Source organism: Megalobrama amblycephala, linkage group LG13 (genome assembly GCF_018812025.1).
Source record: "Megalobrama amblycephala isolate DHTTF-2021 linkage group LG13, ASM1881202v1, whole genome shotgun sequence".
NCBI classification, from domain to species: domain Eukaryota; kingdom Metazoa; phylum Chordata; class Actinopteri; order Cypriniformes; family Xenocyprididae; genus Megalobrama; species Megalobrama amblycephala.
The window spans coordinates 15,746,580-15,764,753 of record NC_063056.1 but is presented as its reverse complement, the minus strand read 5'-3'; the positions used below and the strand labels follow the sequence as shown (position 1 = coordinate 15,764,753).

The 18,174-nt window shown below is 35.1% G+C and overlaps 1 protein-coding gene and 1 long non-coding RNA gene across 4 annotated transcripts in view; one reads left to right on the top strand and one right to left on the bottom strand.

Moving 5' to 3' along the window:
- Positions 1–3,941, bottom strand: part of LOC125243572 (dynein axonemal heavy chain 11) — an 86,644-nt gene extending 82,703 nt beyond the window's left edge. For both annotated transcript variants that reach the window (XM_048153322.1, XM_048153321.1), the window contains exons 1-6: positions 3,005–3,941; positions 2,724–2,861; positions 2,297–2,493; positions 1,464–1,653; positions 1,284–1,383; positions 979–1,190 (exon numbers count right to left, since the gene is read on the bottom strand). In XM_048153322.1, the coding sequence (XP_048009279.1) occupies positions 979–1,190; positions 1,284–1,383; positions 1,464–1,653; positions 2,297–2,493; positions 2,724–2,861; positions 3,005–3,220 (1,053 nt within the window). In that variant the 5' untranslated portion in view covers positions 3,221–3,941. The remainder of the gene's footprint in view (positions 1–978; positions 1,191–1,283; positions 1,384–1,463; positions 1,654–2,296; positions 2,494–2,723; positions 2,862–3,004) is intronic.
- Positions 3,942–5,258: 1,317 nt separating this feature from the next.
- On the top strand, positions 5,259–18,133 carry LOC125243702. Of its 2 annotated transcripts, none has more exons than XR_007179088.1 (3): positions 5,259–5,462; positions 16,771–16,871; positions 16,995–18,133. It is a non-coding gene; the product is annotated as an uncharacterized LOC125243702 (long non-coding RNA). The 2 variants fall into 2 exon arrangements; XR_007179089.1 differs by having other exon boundaries at positions 5,280–5,391.
- The last annotated feature ends 41 nt before the right edge of the window (positions 18,134–18,174 follow it).

Genomic DNA, 18,174 nt, shown 5'->3' with positions numbered 1-18,174 from the left:
ATTGATTGCTTGATTTACTGACTGACTGACTGATTGATTGATTGATTGATTGATTGATTGATTGCTTGATTGCTTGATTGATTGCTTGATTTACTGACTGACTGACTGATTGATTGATTGATTGATTGATTGATTGATTGATTGATTGATTGATTGATTGATTGATTGATTGATTGATTGATTGACACATAGGAATGTCCATGACAAAAAATGTATTATTTTCTTTTAAATCAAAACTTTTTATGCATTTTGGCCATTCATGTACACGACAACAGTGTTTTGGTGGCCTGAAAACACTGAAAACAACTTTTGAAAACAGGATTCAAAGTGCAAGTTTTTGAAAACAATACAGTTATTGTCTCCATGTAAACTACAAAATCGCACATTTGTGAAAACGGTGACATCATACACATGCGTATTACATGTTCAGTCAATAGGCAAATAAGTGACAGCACCAACTACTGGCCTGGCATGTATAATACAGCATTTTTAGTGAGAACGAGGATCATTTTGACAACGTTGTCGTCTGTATGTGAAAAGCACAAAGGAAAAACTTTTCCAATTTTAGTACATTGTTGTCATTTAAACATATCCTAAAACACATGTCCCAAGTTCTTACAACTTCATTTTTTGTATTCATGTTGGTTTTGATACTATTTGCAAGAATATTTTTAATTTAATGACTCTTTAGACATTATTACATATAACATATTTTACTTACACATTGAATACATGTGAGTGAACATATTTTAATAATTATTTTCAAATATATTTTTAATATATTTATATTTCTACAAAGTATTTTTTTTTGTGTAAATATCATAAATTATTCATAAATATAAATACATTTTTAGGGAGTCGTGCCACGTGACATTTCCCAACCGAAACTGGTCGCACCACATGACTTTTATTTGGAAGACAAACGTTTTTTAATAATACACACTAAGCATATTCGAAGACTTGTCACATATGTCATACCTGCTGAATGAGCAGGTTGCAGAGCTCCTGCAGCAGAGCAACGATGCGTGCAGGTGAACGATAGAAAGAACAGTGAGTCCAGACCAGAAATATAAGATGAAAGACTGGTGGAATGAGTTTATGGAAGTATGAGAACTCATCCTCCTCCAATTGAGAAAGCAATGATCCAAGAGGCTGAAGGTGAAGATCTATAGCCCTGGCTTCCTGCAAAGCTGAGGGACAAATACACATAAATTATTAGTAGAACAAACAGTAGAAAATGTAACTGCATTTATCAGATGTGGTGGGAACATCACATGCCTTACCATCAAAAACAGCCTCTATCAAAGCTTTGAATGATGGAAAATAAGCGCTGTCTATGATTTCCAGAATCCTCATCATCTTCTGAACACAAGGTTTCTGTAGCTGGGATTTACAAAGACTTAGTACATTATCAAACACGCCTGCTTGCTTATACACTGTAAAATGCTTGTTGCAGGACAAACCTGTTCATGAATATTCTGTATGTTTGTTTTCCTGGACCTCCAGAAGTCAAGTTCAGCTTTTGGTCCAGGGTTCAACCCCTTCACAATCAATTCAGCAGAGTCTGCTCTTAAGACTTTATGGATCATGTGCGTCCAGCTGATGACCATGGTCTCGACTGCGTATATCATAGCTCTGTTACGACTGTCGTGCCTTATTTGCAAATGAGAAATTGATTTGTGTTTTAGACTAAATGAAGACAATTAATGCTTTTTAATCTTAGTCTTATGTGCTTGAAAATAAATAAATCAGATCACTGAAAGAAAACAACATATTAGTTGATTCGAGGCCAAAACCAAGAATTAGTTAAAACACACTATTGTTCAAAGTTTGGGGTTGATAAGTTTTTAAAAAACATTTATGTTCACCAAAGCTCCACTTATTTGATCAAAAATACAATCAAATAGTAATATTGTGAAATATTTTTACAATTTAAAATGTTTTCTATTTTAATATATTTTCAAATTAATAGTAATTTATTAATAGTAACAGTAATTTATTTCTGATGACAAAGTGTCACGTGATCAGTCTAATATGCTGAATTATTTATTATTCTCAATGTTGAAAATTTGTGCTGCTTAATATTTTTTGTGAAAACCTTGATTTTTTAAAATGGATTCTATAATAAAAGAAAGCATTTATTAGAAATTTTTAACTTTACTGTCATTTTTGATCAATTTAATGCATCCTTGCAAAACAAAAATATTAATTTCTTTAAAAAAAAATCTTACCGACCACAAGCTTTTGAACAGTACTGTAAATTGTATTGCAAAAATTAAATAGAAAATACTCATACAGGGTGAACGTTGCCTCTTGACATTGGTCTATCCATTCTCCGATGGCGGGAATGGGAAGAACGGTTTTGCCATAATACTGTCCTCTCACCACAGTGACCTTGCTTTGCAAATTCTCAATGTGTTGCGACACATCCTGTGATATTACCTTCGGCCACATTTGATGATTCTTCTTGTTCGACAGAAGCGGCAGACAGACCTTGATGCAAAATATTGACAAATTTTACAGGCAATTAACACTTGACTGGAAATTATTATACATTCAAACTGCATACTTCTTTTCACTTCTGTTAAAAAGGAAGAAAATAAAACATTCCACATTTGATGGTGGGCGTACCTGCTAATATTCCATTTCATTGTGTATTTATTTACTTTTTTTGACAGCAAATCAAACAGTTGTGTACCTGAGAGTCTACAAGTGTTCATTACCTTCTCCATGGTGTCTGACAGCTGTGGCAGAAAGGAGGGTGACAGCACCCCAAAGAGTAAAGAACTCCTACAGTTTTGTGGGAGGATGGGGGCATTTCCTTTTTTGAGAATGTAAACTTCCCTGTCTTTATGACAAGCCTAAAGTGTACATATAAAACAACGGGTTATTGTTGCTGTATAATAGCTATTAAAGGAACACACCTGTGATTTTGCATGCACTGATAGGCCTATATTAATATCAGACAGAAATGTAAACACACAAGGCCTTTTTGGTCACTTACCTCTGCAGAAACAGCGAGAGCACTGGACGCTGTCACGCTGAAAAATAACAGTCTAATACGCGTTTCGAAAAACGCTGTAAAAAGTATTTTATTTTTTTCAACGTTGACAAACTTTTCCCACGTATCAGTTTTGAGTCTGAGCATCCGGCAAAGTGTCTCGCCTAAATACTTCACCCTGAGGTCTTCAGAAAAAGCTGTTTCTTCCTCTTCTGACATGTTTGTCGTTCTTGTGGAACAGACGCAAACACTCCAAAACTTGACGCGTGTTTTCTATCTAATGCATGAGGAACGCGAGCAGTGTCACGTGTTTACATATTTCGTTTCATGCACGCTGAAGAGATTTAATTCAGAGACAGTGCAAAAAGAGGCGGTACAGCGTCCAGTTTCCTTGGTTACCGTCTAACATGCTGCATGCACCCCCATCCGGCCACACGCTTTGATTCTGACAAAAAAGTTTGTCCCAATTGACAGAATCAGTGTTGGGCTCGTTACTCAATAAAAATGTAATTTATTAATCGTTACTAGTTACTCCTTTCAAAAGTAATATTATTACTTTCTGGCAACAGTAATTAGTTACACTACTAGTTATATTACTTTCCCTTCAAGACCCACAGAAGTTGTAATTGTGTATCTTCCCCTTAAAATGCTTCTAAAATATTACTAAAAACCTATTTCTGCCTCATCATTTGACCAAAATCCACACTGGATCACAGTCAGAAGTTATTACAAACACTCAGTGATTGATAGTGACTTTTAAGTAAAAGTGTTGTATTAATCTCAATAATTGTCATGTGTAGCTTGAAGCTAATTATAGCTTAAACTAACACAATGGTGTTCAGGTCATCTTACCTCCTGATAAAATAAATGTAATGGCAATTTTTCCATCCGCTGAATGTAAGCTTTTCCATATTCCAAGCTTGCCTGCTGCACTGACTTCATGAGTCGGGAAAATTATAAAAATATATCTAGGAATTATTGGATTGTTGGATTTCAAATCAGTAGACGTTGAAGCATCAAAAGTAACTGAGTAACAAGCTGTTTAATAGATGGTAACTGTAATAGTATTACTGAAATCATATTAGTAATTAGTTACACTACTAGTTACTACAAAAAGTAATATTACTGTAACTAGTTACTGCCCAACACTGGCATCATTAAATAAATAAATAAGTCATTTGCTATGATTTTGTAGGAAAACAAACTCGCACACTTCTATGAACGTTTCAATATGAACTATGAACATTCCAAAGAATTCTAGTTGTGAGACCGTTACATTATTACGAATTTATTGATTCACACTCTTCCACCATTCCAAGCTGGATTCCAATAACTTTAATTCATTGAAAAATTAATTGTTTTAATTTAATGCTATAAGAGGCGGGTATCAAACTCAACCACATAAATTATAAATAAATAAATAAATAATAAAACCAACTGGATGAAAGAAAGGGAGTGAGAGATTAATAGTTAGTTTACATGAGGTTGTCGACTCAATTCTTTATTTTTCTAACTATCCTTTGATGTTTTGATTATAGACTACAGATTTTGAATAAGAGACAAGTACATCACAGATGTCACAATATCCACTGCAAATTTCTTTTTTTTTTTTTCATCCAGTACATTAAAGAGATAGTTCACCCAAAAATGAAAATTCTATCATCATTTACTCACCCTCAAGTTGTTCAAAATCTGTACAATTTTCTTTGTTCTGTTGAACACAAAGGAAGATATTTTGAAGAATGTGTTAAACTGGACAGTTCTGGAGCACCATTGACTTCCATAGTAGTGTTTTTTCCTACTATGGAAGTCAATGGTGCCCCAAAGTGGCCTGGTTACAAACTTTCTTCAAAATATATTCCTTTGTGTTCAACAGAACAAAGAAATGTATACAGATTTGGAACAACCCGAGGCTGAGTAAATGATGATAGAATTTTCATTTTTTGGTGAAATATCCCTTTAAGATGAGGAAATAACAAGAATGACTCAACTTAGGATGCATGTTTATTGTGACATTTCTTAAAAAATAAACTGATATCCTTAAGAATTCAAATTGTATCACTCTTAATTCTAACTGATAGCCTATATTGTTAATAATTCAAATATTAGTATTTAAAAAAAGCACATTTGATTTTAAATTCTTGAATAATAATTACTTCATGTCTCACACACCTCCATTGTCGCACAACTGAAGATTGACTGTTCACAAGTTGTGTAACTGTGAGGTATGTTAAATGAATTCTTCAGAAGGCCTCTGCTGACTTTCACGTGAGTGCACCAATAATGCCCTCTAGGGGCCTGGACCATTGAAACACACTAATGAGCGCTGAATGCTGTCGAAACCAGACGTGCTGCTGTGCCTGATCACACTGCTTGATGAGCACTGGAAGGTCCTTACAATTCTGCCCTCCTTTTGGGAACTGTTTCCCACATAATTGGTAGTTTCTAACTAAATCTTAAGGTACATATTTAAGCACGAGGAGTCAATGTAAAAACAAGCGGAGATAATCAGTAAATATCTTGCACTTTTGCGTCTCTTATAATTGCTAGCTTCAAAATGATTATGCGTAGCCTGTTATAAACCATGTTTTATATTTAATACAGAGCGAGCGAGAGAGATTGTATTAGGTTTCGACGTTATTTTCTTTCAAATATACCTTACACTACATAATTCAGATTATTTTATTTGTTTATATAGGCCTATTCGCTATAGTTTCGTGTGCAGTGAACAAGGACGATTTCCAATCATTTTCAGACTCAGTCAGTGTTTATGTCAAGTGCTCTGAGACTTCGTGCCGAAGCACGTCACATACTTCCAATGAAAGTCACTCGCTCCTGGCGTTAGCACTCTTGGAAACCATGGGAATGTCGTTTGAACTGAACAGAATGCGATATCCGGCCACATGCGGCCTTCCTATGAGTGGCCCTGCGGTGTTATGCAAGCTTCATAAAAGAACAAATTTGTTATCCTCCACCCGAGGGCATGTGTTGATGGATACGTCCTCCCAGGGGTCGAGAGGAAGTAACCATTCAACAGCCGCTGCTTATCTTGCTTTACTTGTTTTAAGTGTTCCTCACTTAAGATATGACAGACTGAAGTGCTCCACTTGGAAGGTAATAAACGCCTTTTTTATTTATTTGGATGGCGGGTAGCCACGGATTCCCTTCTTTTACTGAACAAATTATCTGCTGTTCAAGTTAGGCTACTACATGATATACTGTATCTGGAACATTCCCTTGAGGCTGGAAAGGAATTCCAGGAGTTTCAAATTTGAATAAATAAAACTGCAGGAGCATATTATTAGCACATGCTAACATGATGCATAATGTTATTAACTCCATAGGCCGTTTGTTTATGTAGGAAGAGTGTGTAGAGAAGGATTTTGAGCATTCCCACAGGAAAAGCCTTAGCCACAGATGTCTAGTAGCTTTATCCTTTTTAATAAACCCCCCAAAAGACTGGTGGTACCCTATTGACCTTAAAGAAGATTAAAACGGGATACTATTTCTCATAAACCAAGTGCATTATCACACTTATAGTGTCCAATATAGTATTCAACCTATCAATTTATTCACCTTTAACGTGATTCTTTTTAACCTGATGAAACAGTTTAGTAGTAGTAATAATAATAAAATCTTAATATATAAGCTACATATAAGAATATATATATATAATTTTGTTTTTATCTTTTAATTTTTTATTTTATTTTTATGAGTATGCAGATGCCCTAGACCCCTCTGCCAGCTCCCCCCTTTGGGATGACAGAGTGCGGGGTGCAGGGTCTGTGGCGTTGAAGCGTTTTGTCTGAGATTTCTCAGGGGCCTGTGTGGCATTAGTCTATACGTGGCCTTTTGATTCCTTAATCCCAGCGCAGGCGGCCCAACACTGGCAGCCGATGAGATATTCCTCTCACAGCTCGTGATTTACGACCTTGCAGCCCGGCACTTAGTACAGAGAGATCACAGGTGCTTCTGAGGCCAGTATAAAAGTTTTAATATGCACACCCTGTGATCTCGACACATTCTGCACACTGGCTTTACTGCCCAAAGAGGACGGGTCAATAAATGCTTAAAAAATTCATCCAACGCTGCAAAGTAGACTCGGCTATCCGACCGCAGATGAAAAGTCTGTTTTAAAAGTATAAAGAAATCTTACTTTAAAGTGTTTGGTGAATGAAAAAGATCTCAAATAACCCTTCTGGCTTGGACATGTTTTTCAGATGTGTAATTTGAATCATTGTTATGATAAGCTGTTTCAAGTTCTCAGGTACAATAACAGGTTTCTGATTATTTTAAACAAGGAAATACTCAAGAAATATATTTTTTTATTATTTACAGAATGTTAACAAAACATTAAACCTTATAATGGAGTAAAAACTGACAAAAAAGACTATTCTAAACATTTAAATTGATGTACTCAATTTTTTTTTTCACCTTTAACATTTTTACACCTAAACAATATTTTAGAAAGCTGTGAAATCAATGAAATATACCTTATTAATTAAGTAAATGTAATTAAAAAAAAAAAAAAATTAAGATCAGAATAACTATATTTGGTACCATGTCCATGACAAATAAAACCGAGCAGACCCAAAATGTTAAGGTAACTCAAAGTATTTGAGTAAACCAGTATTTTTAAGTAATGTGAACTTATTTTATTAAAAAAATTGAGTAAAAAATTTGAGTAAACCAGTATTGTTTATTTGAGTAAACCAGTATTTTTAAGTAATGTGAACTTATTTCATTAAAAAAAATACAAATTTAAGATCAGAATAACTATATTTGGTACCATGTCCATGAAAAATAAAACCGAGCAGACCCAAAATGTTAAGGTAACTCAAAGTATTTGAGTTAACCAGTATTTTTAAGTAATGTGAACTTATTTCATTTGAATCCACTAAACATAGCAGCTAACAATTAGTAAGAATTAGGGCACACATATGTGCTAATAATACTAAGTTAATAAGTAATAATTAGTAAATTAATAAATAATTACTATCACTGCAATGAAACACACATACTTATTCTTTTTAATATAAGGCAACATGTAATTTAAATAGTCTTAATGTCTCTTGACCTGTCCTCAAATCTATAACCAAAAGCTCACTAATAGTCCAACAATCAAAATTGACTTTAGGTATTTGTTGTGGTCACTCAAACAAGCACTTAAATTATATTTTATTAAGATAGCCTAGTTATTTATTATTGTCACATTTACAAAGCCACTCAATTATGTTTTAGTGTGTATATTTATGAGTTCATCTGAATTGTAATTTAATTCTGTTGACTGTTTGCTTTCCTCTTCAGTATGCACTTCCCACCACGGTGTCCACTTTCAAAGTCTCAAGTGCACATCTTTTGTGAGTGTAAAGCCAGACTTTGCCAGCAGCATATTAAAGTTCTGCCTGAGGATTGTAAAGTGAAGATGTCATTGTGTTTAAAGCCGTTGCCACATAGTTGTGTAAGATTTACCAGCAGTGTTGTGAATGAAACAGTTTGGCATCGATGACTACATTCTAAGTTATGCCCCTACATGAACATACATAAATCTCATCTTAACATAAACTAATCTTGAAATCTCCTGCCAAACTTAAAAAACAACACTGTACTTTTGTATTGCCATAGGCAGAGTATCGGTAGAATGTTTTCTCAGAGATACACAGAAAAAAGACTTATTTTACCAGATTTTTAGTTACTTGAATATATATATATATATATATATATATATATATATATATATATATATATATATATATATATATTATAGGCCTACTGCACTCTAAAAAACAAAGGTTCTTTATTGGCATCAATGGTTCTTTGAAGATCCTTCAACATCCATGAAACCTTCTTTAGATTATTAAATTCTTCACACTAAGAAAAAAAAGTGTCTCTTTTAAGAATTGCACACTGAAGGGTTCTTTGGGGAACCTAAAATGGCTCTTGGCATTGCTGCATGTGAAAACCTTTTGGAGCCTTTCTTTTTAAGAGTGCGTATTAGGGATCGAGAGGATGTCAGAAAGACAAATAATAAAGTCTATCAAATAATAAAACGAATATTTGTTAGACTGATTATCCAACAACCAGCAATTTTTAAAATTAAGGCACAATGGTGAGTCTGTGCAAATATTACAGTGTGAACTTTATGAATCAAAATTTCTCGCAGTGTAATTTCAAGTTAAAACCAGATGGCAACATTTTATATCTTTTTAAATGGCCATCAGAAATCCTAAATGCTTAGAATAAGCATTTACAACAAGATCTGCTTGATTACAAATATTCTTCCAAATATCTTCCTTTTATAGAGGTTTGAAACAACTTGAGGGGGAGTTGATGATGACAAAGTTTTAATTTTTGGTGAACTATCCCTTTAATGATCCATTACTCACCTCCTCGGAATGGCAAAAAAAAGAAGAAAAAAGTCCCTTGTCGCCCCCTATGGGCTACTATTGTACATAAATGTTGTAATAAAAGAGAATTATACAAATTTCATGAATTATACAATGCGTATTTGTTATGGAAACTATGAATGTAAAAAAGTTACATCTAAAAATATAGGTTTCATTTAGTGTTACACACTTCCAGTTTAGGCTCTGCCTCTAATAGATACCAATTTTTTTTTTAGATTCCATAATATTTCAATTACAGATTCTGCCACTTTGCATAGTTTTACACCAACTGAAAGACTGCCAAATCAATGTTTTCAACACCCTGTCATGACGTGATAGAAACAGTCTGATTTGCATTCACATCCACTCACTCTGATTTAGTAACAGTGATATCAGAGCTTGTCTTCCCATTTCCCTCCCCTCAGTCCTCCCTCTTTTTTCCCTCTATTTCTGTCTGTATGCCAGGGGGTGTGCAGTAAATGGCAACACCAATTCACCTGGACTTCAGTAGCTTGTAATGGGCGCATTACTGCTCCAGCCCCCCATCCTGTGCCTAACATAAGCGACAGAGGTCAGCTCTCTACTCCGTGCTCCTGATTGAAGGCATTTATGCCAATTATGGGAAGCAGCCTTTCTAGGCTAATGACCCCAGCAACCTTGGACTTTTTCTCCTAGTTGGCCTTGGTGACCAAACTGCCTTAGGTCACCGTCTCTTTATGGGTCCTCTCTCCCTTTTGGGTCCACTGAATTGAGACACATTTGCATTTTTCTGTATTCCAATGCAATACACACAGCTGGTCTTTGTTATGCATATTCATCATGGATATGTATGTAATTGTGCTGCCTTATATTGTTTGTAACAATTACAATCTCCCATTCTGATGAAGCTGAGCATCTGAATACTCAAATACGTGCATTTCTATGTATTTGTAACGGTTAAACTAACCTAAAGAAAAAGGACAATCGGTTTTTCAAACGGTTGTCTGACAGGTGCGTTGCCATATACAGATGACACCAAAACTAAAACCACAAAACACAGCGAGCATGAGTCAAATCAATATCATGCGTTTTATTCAGTTTCCTCTATGAAATTAAAATGAGTTTTTAACTTTTTCCATTAAATATAATTGCAGTTCATGTAGTTTCATAAAAGCTAATGATGAAAAGAGGCCTGTGGTTAAGATTTGGGTTGAAGTAAATGATGGGGCAGTAGTTTGCTTATAGGGCCCCATTATTACTGTGATTAGCCTCTGTTTGCAGGACAGAAGCCGCAGACTATTACTGAAACACCATAGTACTGATGCTTCATTGGGTCAGTTTGGGTGAGGAAAATATGACACTTTTTTTGTTTTTTTTTCCTCCTTATTAATTTGTTATTATTAAACATATAATATATATTAAATAAATTACATTTTAGTTTAATATATTAAAATATTTGTTTAAAAATGATAATATAATATAAATTAATGCTGTAAAATCGATTAATCACAATTAATCGCATTAACATAAAAGTTTCTATAATTGTGATAATCGCATCTAACTTAAAAGTTTGTAAATATGTGTGTGTGTATATGTGTATATATATATATATATATATATATATTTACAAACTTTTACTTTCATGTTAGATGCGATTAATCACAATTCATCGATTTGACTGCACTAATAAATATTTTAATGTTTTAATAATAATATTTCCATTATAATTATGTAATTATTTTTAAAAAAGCTTAATTAAAATGCCTAAACAAATAGATGTTAACTGAAATTATATATTTCTTTTTTCCCCTCAATAATGTTTTTAAAAGTTTTTATTGAATAATATACAGAATCAGAATCTTGAATCCTCTGGAAACACAAAATGAATTGTGGCTAAATTATTTAATATATCAACACTCCCTGTTTCTGTTCATTAAATACGAGAAGACATAGCCAATATCGGGGGGGCTTTCAAATATTGTGTTTGACAATGGGAGGCCTTCGAGTGAAAAAGATTGTGAACCAGTGCACGAGATGATGGTGGTAACTGACATCCTTTAAAAGGCTTGAAATATACTGCACCTAAATTTAGACTCGTGGAATTTTTTGGGGGGTGAAAAACTCTGAAAACCCTAAAAACCCTGATGCTGGGAAATGTTTGTTCCCATAGGAACCAGGCCGAATCGTTTAATCCTCCCTGTCCCTGTGTATCTCTCCCCTGCTCCCCCTTTAAACACTCTCTCACAAACTTGGCAGCCTAATCGAGCAGCACCTATTGCTCCCGCTGTGAGATTATTAAGTAAATTATTTTAAGATCAAACGACCAGCAGTAACAATGAAGCCCAGTGCAAAAGCTTCTGAGGTCTTCCATCCCCCCGATCCACCATCCCCACCTCCCCTTTCCTCTCAAATTAAAGCTCTGTGGGGATCTCTCCACACCTCGCAGGTGAATTCCCCCAGTGCCCTACATCCTCCCATTAGTAGCCTTTTAGCTGCAGGCTAAGGTAGGGCTCGCTAATTGGCCTCAGGAACAAAACTAACCCACTGACAGGCACAAACTCGCGGGGAGCTAAAATGGGCAAATTGCCCCAGTCCCGGGCAGCTGCTGTGTGTGTGTGACCAGTGTGGCCAGAGGCAGACTGGACCTTCCCAGATCATGAACTGTATCAGGTGGCAGTTTAACGTGGCTGGGTTGGAGTTTAATAACTTACATTGCTCCATTAAGTGAGCAACAGAGAAAAACTCTAAGATATTTTCTAGGTATTTTACTTATTTGATACAAACATTATGCCACAAACAAATATCTCTATTTTAGCTTCTTTATATGTAGTTTCTAAAATAATATTACAGAGTGGAAGGTCTCTGAATGTCCCATGAAAAAGATCAATAGGGAAAAGCATTCAGTGCTGACAACAAAAGTTTGTCCTTCCATTGTGATGCAATGCTAATGCTAATTAGCTAAACTGCCAAAGAATCACACAATGCCTTTTGAACCTGCTACTGCTGCTCACAAAATCTGGTGTCATTCCTATCCTACATCCATATTCCTTCATCGACATTATGAATTCAGACTGATAATCATTCTATGACATACCCTCAGGATATTTGTAGGTAAACATAAAAAAGTGCTGAGCTACAAGGTCCAATACATTCTCCTGGTAATTCGTAGCTATTTTACATTTTGGCAAATTGTTGGCTAGTGTGTATGACTCTCATTCGTATGTTTTCTTAAGATCTCATTATGCCCCACTGACAGGTTTAGGGGTGGACCTTCATGCATACTTTTTTCTAAAAATTGTATGTTTCCGTACAAATCACATTGTACAAAGTCGGCACTTGGTAAAAAAGTTCAGATCAGATGCAGCTCGTCATAATTTTTAAGCTACAATTAAGCTAACCTGTATAAAACTTCACTGAACCTATAAAGGCACAAGGTATTTTAAATAATTATGAAAATATATCATTTTAAAAGACAGGAGTATTTTTCTAGCACTAAACTATATCTCATTAAGCTACTTTCAAAACATTACTGTAGCTTTATAAGTAAAAAATATTTGATGTCACATTGTAGGCCTACTGTGCAGATTGTAATCACACGTTCTCTTAATATTTAACTATTCAGTTCAATAAAGCTTTATTGGCATGGCAATTGGGGTATAGTATTGGCAAAGCATAGTATCTTACGCTATCATTCAGCAAATCATTTGGTTTGGATAGTGTTTTTAACAAAAAGATTCATTCAGACAGTTCATTTATACTGTCTGAATGAATATACTATATACTAAACTGTGTATTAATTTATGTATTCAGTTTTTGTAGCAAAATAAATGTTTAGCAAAACACTGATGTTTATCAGTGGTTTTAGTTTTAATAATGAAAATTTGAAGCCGTCACCCTAAATGTGATATAGTTTTCCAAGAATGTTTAAATCCAGAGAAATAAGCAATTTTAACCAAGACACGGAACGTGTATTGCCTATCAGTGACGTCATAACCACATTACCCTCGATTTATGGTTTTATTTTGTAGAAACCATGGAAACACCAAAGACGCTTTAATATATTATGTGTTTTATTAGACAGGTGAGCAAAAAACTATTTGGGTGGATACATTCATCAACAGAAAACTAATCATGTTATATAGCTTAACGGTACGTCTTATTGTTTAAATCTCGATTTCTTGATTTATAGTGAGTACCATGTTTTACCATGCCTAATACTGATCTAGCTAACGGCAATGTGCAACGTGTCTCTTCGCAGCCGCCGAGCGAATGCAGAGTAGCTCCAACAGCTTTCAGCCACACCCTGCTTCATACTATAGTAATGCCAATAAAGCTTTATTGAATTGAATAGTTTAATTTTAAGAGAACATTTGATTACAATCTGCACAGTAGCCCTACAATGTGACATAAAATATTTTTTCTTATAAAGCTACAGTTTTGAAAGTAGCTGTTGAAAAATATGATAAAATTAGTCAGTTACTCCCCAACATTGTAGTACTAAACACCTGGGAATATCTGCATTTTCTATTGTCTAAAACAACACTTAGTGTGTGTGAGAGAGAGAAACGGAGATAAAGGGAAAAAATGTGTGCCATTAGGTAAGTTCTCAAGCCATTATACAGTGATTACCCAAAGAGCTTATGAAAGGTTGCTTTGATAGTATGTTTTTAAATGGGTCAAAGAAAGCTCCCCTCCGCTCAGGGTAATTGGAACTTGAATCAATTGTTTGTATATGTCAGCATCACACATCAAAGTCATTAATTTAACTCCATCTGAATGAGATTGTGGATTGTGAAGGTGTTTCTGGAGCAGTGGGAAATTATTAGTGCACTACTCAAGAGAATTCCTGTGATACCTTGACAAAAAACTACCATAAAATAAGGACAATAACAGCAAAATGGTTCATTTAACTCTATTTTCATTAGCATCAAAAGCTAGGAGAACATTTTCCACAGAGCAAGAGGAGATACACCAATGTCATCCATCACATGCTCTAATTCGCGATGGCCTCCCATTGAGAGTTTGAAATGTGCATGTAATTTAATTTGAAGCCCCCCGGTCACTCTCGGCATCCTCCCTGCATGTTTGTCAATGTGCTGTAATCTCATGCTCAGTGGGACCTTAAGTGCTGATGAAATCAGATTGTCGAGTGTCATGTCATTACGGAACACTGCAAATCAAACGGCGAGTGAAGTGTTCAACACGTTTTATCACTTTGTATTTCAGCACCTTGTTACAGAGACATCTGCCTAGGTTGGTAACTTCGATTCTGCATTGTTGTGCATTCTTCCCAAAAGTGAATATAAAAATTCATTATTTACTCATTATCATGTCCCTACGGAAGAGGATTAGGGCCAAGCAATAAAAAAAAAATAAAAACATCTTGAGATTAAATTTGTTAAATTTCGAGAAAAAACTCGTAAAATTTCGAGAAAAAAGTCAAGATAAAATGTTGAGAATAAACTCGCTAAATTTCGAGAAAAAACTCGTAAAATTTCGCGAAAAAAGTCGAGATAAAATGTTGAGAATAAACTCGTTAAATTACGAGAAAAAAGTCGTTAAATTACGAGAACAAATTTGTTAAATTATGAGAAAAATGTTGTTAAATTTCGAGAAAAAATTTGAGATAAAATGTTGACAATAAAGTCATTAAATTATGAGAAAAAAGTCGTTAAATTACGAGAACAAATTCGTTAAATTACGAATTTGTTCTCATAATTTAACGACTTTTTCTCGTAATTTAATGACTTTAAACATTTTATTTCGACTTTTTTCTCGAAATTTAACAACTTTAATCTCGAGATGGTTTTATTTTTTTATTATTGCTTGGCCCTAATCCTCTTCCGTATGTCCTAAACTTGTATGGTGTTCATTTTTCTGTGGGACACAAAATTAGATTTTTTTTTTTATGAATTCTTACATAGCTCTTGATGTACAATGAGATCAGGAGGTATAGACATTTTTATAATACAGTTTTTGGGTGTTTTTTAGAACTTGAAAGGCCCTGGTCACTAGATGTTCTTCAGAGAATGTATTTATTTGTTCTATCGGGGAAAAAAGCATATGGGCTTTGAAAAATTAGTACGTAATAACAGTGAACTATGCCTTCATACCTTTTATTATGTAGCGGGTCAATTTAACCCATTTCGGGTTTTTTTTTTTTTGAGTTGTCAGGTTGAGTTGTCATTGGTCAACCTATGATATTAATGTATGTCGACTTTTTTCATTTATGGTCTTGAGCATGCCTGCAAAGTGTTGACACTCTGACATGTTGTGGAAGTGCATTCAAAAATTCCTATTACGATTATGATGTTTGCGGGTCAATTTGACCTGCATATTTCATAGTTAAAGGCAGCTGCATGCCCGTCAATGTATTTCATCATATCAGTTTCTCAGCTACCCTCTGAGGGTATTTACAATTACATTTGACAGATGCTTTTATCTGAAGAAACATTGCATTGAAGGCATGTACAGTAAGTGGATCAAAACCTTTCATCAAAGTTGTTCCAAAACCTTTTTCTTAGGCCAACTTTGATGAACTTTTTTTTGATCCACTTCAAATACTGTATTTTAATCAGTTTGTGCATGTTCAGTTTGCTGGAAATGATCTTTGTGTTGCAAAGCGCCATTTTGTACTGTTTGAGCTTTAGGAAAGCACACAGAAGTGATTTTCTCCACTTCCTCTATTTTAAATGTTGTAAAAAAAAAAAATAAATAAAAAAAAATGTTACGATATTTAAGATTTTGTGAAAAAAAAAAAAAAAAAATAGTTAACATGATTATTTTTAATAATGTCTGAGAAGAATTAAAGGCACAATTTGTCATTTTTCACCGCTAGAGGTCGCTTATTCAAAACAAAGGCATAACATGATGACGCCTTGATTTCGAGGAATCAAAACGAGATTTAAACAATAAGACTTACTGTGTTGTAGGGCTGGGCGATATATCGCATGCTATTGTCACGCGCATTTCGTCAGCAAAGCCGGTTCCCTGATTACCGCAAAATCGCCATCACCTGCTTTCAAATGGAGCGCCATTTAATAGACAGAACCGTAGTTCACTGACAAGCTACGCAATATCGCGTTCATATCGCAGATGAATCGCCTTCGATAATGAACGCGATATTGTGTAGCTTGTCAGTGAACTACGGCTCTGTCTATTAAATGCCGCTCCATTTGAAAGCAGGTGATGGCGATTTAGCGGTAATCAGGGAACCGGCTTTATTGACGAAATGCGCGTGACAATCGCATGCGATATATCGCCCAGCCCTACTGTGTTGAGCTATATAACATGATTAGTTTTCTGTCAATGAAAGTATCCAAATAGTTGCTCACCTGTCTAATAAAACACATAATATATTAAAGCGTCTTTTGTGTTTCCATGGTTTCTACAAAATAAAACCAGAAATCGAGGTTATGACATCAGCAACGGCAACGTGTTCCGTGTCCTGGTTAAAATTGCTTATTTCTCTGGATTTAAGCATTCTTGGAAACATTTGGGATAATGTAAGTACACAAGTCAACAAAAAAACATATTGTTCTAGTGGTTTTTGGATATTTTAATCCAAAAATATTACATATTATTTTTTCTAAAGATTTTTTTGTCATTTTGTTATTTTGGCCCTCCAGGAGCTGGATTGGACACCCCTGCTCTAAACATTCATTTTGTAACCAGCTTCAGTCTCATACACCTTTCGACATGCGAATTCCACCGCTGACTTGTGCTCCTCTGTCCTGTAGGCTTCTAAAGCATTGCAGGATCACAACGGTGCCACTACAACATGGTGGCTTTTCACACATGATTAGTTCTGCCATCAGCAGCAGGTCTGAGGCAGGAGCACCAGCTTTCCTAAGCAGATTTTGTCCTGTAGCTGACCCATCATTAGGCCCTAATAATCTAGTCCTTCACCGAGACCAGCAGCTGAGTCCGCCAAACCACGGCCGAGCCTGGGAAATGCAGCTCCCAGCCGTGTCTAGTCTTGACGACAGCAGGGCTGCTGGAGGTCCTGATAAATAGCGACGGGAGTCATATTTGGGACACAATGACAAGTTGTCCTCTATCATTAGTGCCGTGTGGGTGCCGATAGGTGTAGAGCCGGGGAGCGGGGCACGCAGATGGTACTGCCAGCACCTCTCGCTGTAGGAATGGCAATGAGAGAACTCTGTTGCCGTGTGTTGTAGCTCATCAGCCCTGAATCGCATGTGTTAGCTAGAAGATGTGATGTACTAAACTGTGCCATTGTGGTTGATAATCCAAAATCTCTATTGTACAACTATCACATTCCTTTTAAACAAAAACGCTAGTTTTTTTCCTAAAATTAATTTAAAAAACTGCAATTCATACAGTGACTTGAATGCACCTCTTCTACATAGAATTATTAGTTTCTTAGGGGGGGAAAACCCCTTATTAAGTAGTTTGGAATAATCTTTTATCATCTCATAGAAAAAGAAAATTAACAACTTTTTCAATGTCTATTAATATTGAATACTGAATACTGTGTTAGTCAAATCAGAGTCATGTGGTGCGACCAAAAGCTGAAAAAGAAGAAGCAGGAAATGATGTCACAGAGACGATGCAGATACTCATGACTGTCAAGGTCAATGAGTCTCTTAACATATTAGATAATTCAACTTTTTTATGCCAAGGCAAAGTTAGTTCAGTTTATGAAAAACATTCTCCAAAAATGCAACAATATGAATTGATAATTCGAGATGGTTATAGGAAATACGTTTTAAATGTATTTAAAATGACGAATAAGATGTGTGCACTTACATGTATTCGAGGAATAAAGAAAATATAAATATATTT